This window comes from Gallinula chloropus, assembly GCF_964237585.1.
Source record: "Gallinula chloropus genome assembly, chromosome: 22".
Taxonomy (NCBI): Eukaryota; Metazoa; Chordata; class Aves; order Gruiformes; family Rallidae; genus Gallinula; species Gallinula chloropus.
In genome coordinates this window covers 1,767,669-1,769,256 of record NC_140107.1, presented here as the reverse complement: position 1 = coordinate 1,769,256, position 1,588 = coordinate 1,767,669, and the positions used below count along the sequence as shown (strand labels likewise).

Sequence of the window (1,588 nt, the reverse complement as noted above, 5' to 3'; positions counted from 1 at the left end):
ATTGGCCAGGATGGCGCATTGCTGGCTCATGCTGATCCTGCAGCATATGAATGGGGTCAGCTTTCAGGGCAGATTCTCTCCAAACCAACTTTTGTTCAGACACATAGAAAGGTCACTTATCAACACACTGAACTTCTGAGAGAAACATTTATTAGACATGAGAAAGATGAGAAGTTTTCCAAGTGTCGGAAGACACTGGAGAGCTCAGCAGCATCGAAATGATCAAAGAGCAAGCAGAGGTGGAAACCTGCTGAGAAAAGTGAATACAAGTATCTAGGCTACTGAGAAGACTAAACAAGCACCAAAAATCATAGTAAATACAGACTGGTCCTAATGTGAGTTCCATGGCCAGTGATCTGCCAAAGATGAGCTGCTTAGAAACATCCAGTCCTCAGTTTCCACAGGGCATCCTTGAGCTCCTGGTTCCTCATGCTGTACATGAGGGGGTTCACTGCTGGTGGAACCACTGAGTAAAGAAATGATGCTAACAGATCCAGAAATAGGGAGGAGATGGAGGGGGGCTTCAGGTAGGCAAAGAAGGCAGTGCTGACAAACAGGGAGACCACGGCCAGGTGAGGCAGGCAGGTGGAAAAGGCTTTGTGCCGTCCCTGCTTCGAGGGGATCTTCAGCACAGCCCTGAAGATCTGCACATAGGACACCACAATGAACACAAAACACCCAAAAGCTAAACAGACACTGACCACGAGGACTCCAGCTTCCCTGAGGTAGGTATCTGAGCAGGAGAGCTTGAGGATCTGGGGGATTTCACAGAAGAACTGCTCAACAACATTGCCCTTGCATAGGGGAAGTGAAAATGTATTGGCTGTGTGCAGCACAGCATGGAGAAACCCACTGGCCCAGGCAGCTGCTGCCATGTGGACACAAGCTCTGCTGCCCAGGAGGGTCCCGTAGTGCAGGGGGTGGCAGATGGCAACGTAGCGGTCATAGGCCATGACAGTGAGAATATAGTACTCTGTGGAGATCAAAAAGAAAAAGAAGAAGAGTTGAGCCACACACCCAGTGTAGGAAATGGCCCTGGTGTCCCACAAGGAATTGGCCATGGATTTGGGAACAGTGGTGGAGATGCAGCCAAGGTCAGTAACAGCGAGGTTGAGGAGGAAGAAGTACATGGGGGTGTGGAGGTGGTGGTCACAGGCTATGGTGATGATGATGAGGCCATTGCCCAGGAGGGCAGCCAGGTAGATGCCCAGGAAGAGCCAGAAGTGCAGGAGCTGCAGCTCCCATGTGTCTGCAAAGGGCAGGAGGAGGAACTGGATGATGGAGCTGCTGCTGTTGGACATCTGTGTGGAGACTTCTACAAGGAGGAAAGGGCACAGAGAGAAGTTAGCAACTCGTCCTTGAGAAAAACCTCTTCCAATTCTTAGAGAACACCCTTAGATTTTCTGTCTGTATTCAGGAGGACTTTTGGCAGGTCCCATTTGGGAGGTCTGCTTTGTGCTGGCTTAAACGTGCCACTGCTGAGAGCAGGGTGGGCTGTGGGCTGTGGAGAACTCAGTCCTGCCTTGCAGCAGTAAGGAAATAGGAGTGTGTTATCTCAGACTAAATCCCCTGTGGATAGGAAGGAGCT

The 1,588-nt window shown here is 50.5% G+C and overlaps 1 protein-coding gene across 1 annotated transcript; it reads right to left on the bottom strand.

The window, feature by feature from the left end:
* Positions 1 to 374: 374 nt before the first annotated feature.
* On the bottom strand, positions 375 to 1,301 carry LOC311200113 (olfactory receptor 14C36-like; the record flags this gene model as incomplete). Its single annotated transcript, XM_084274287.1, has 1 exon — positions 375 to 1,301. One exon carries the CDS (start codon positions 1,299 to 1,301, stop codon positions 375 to 377), a length of 927 nt encoding a protein of 308 aa, XP_084130413.1.
* Positions 1,302 to 1,588: the final 287 nt, after the last annotated feature.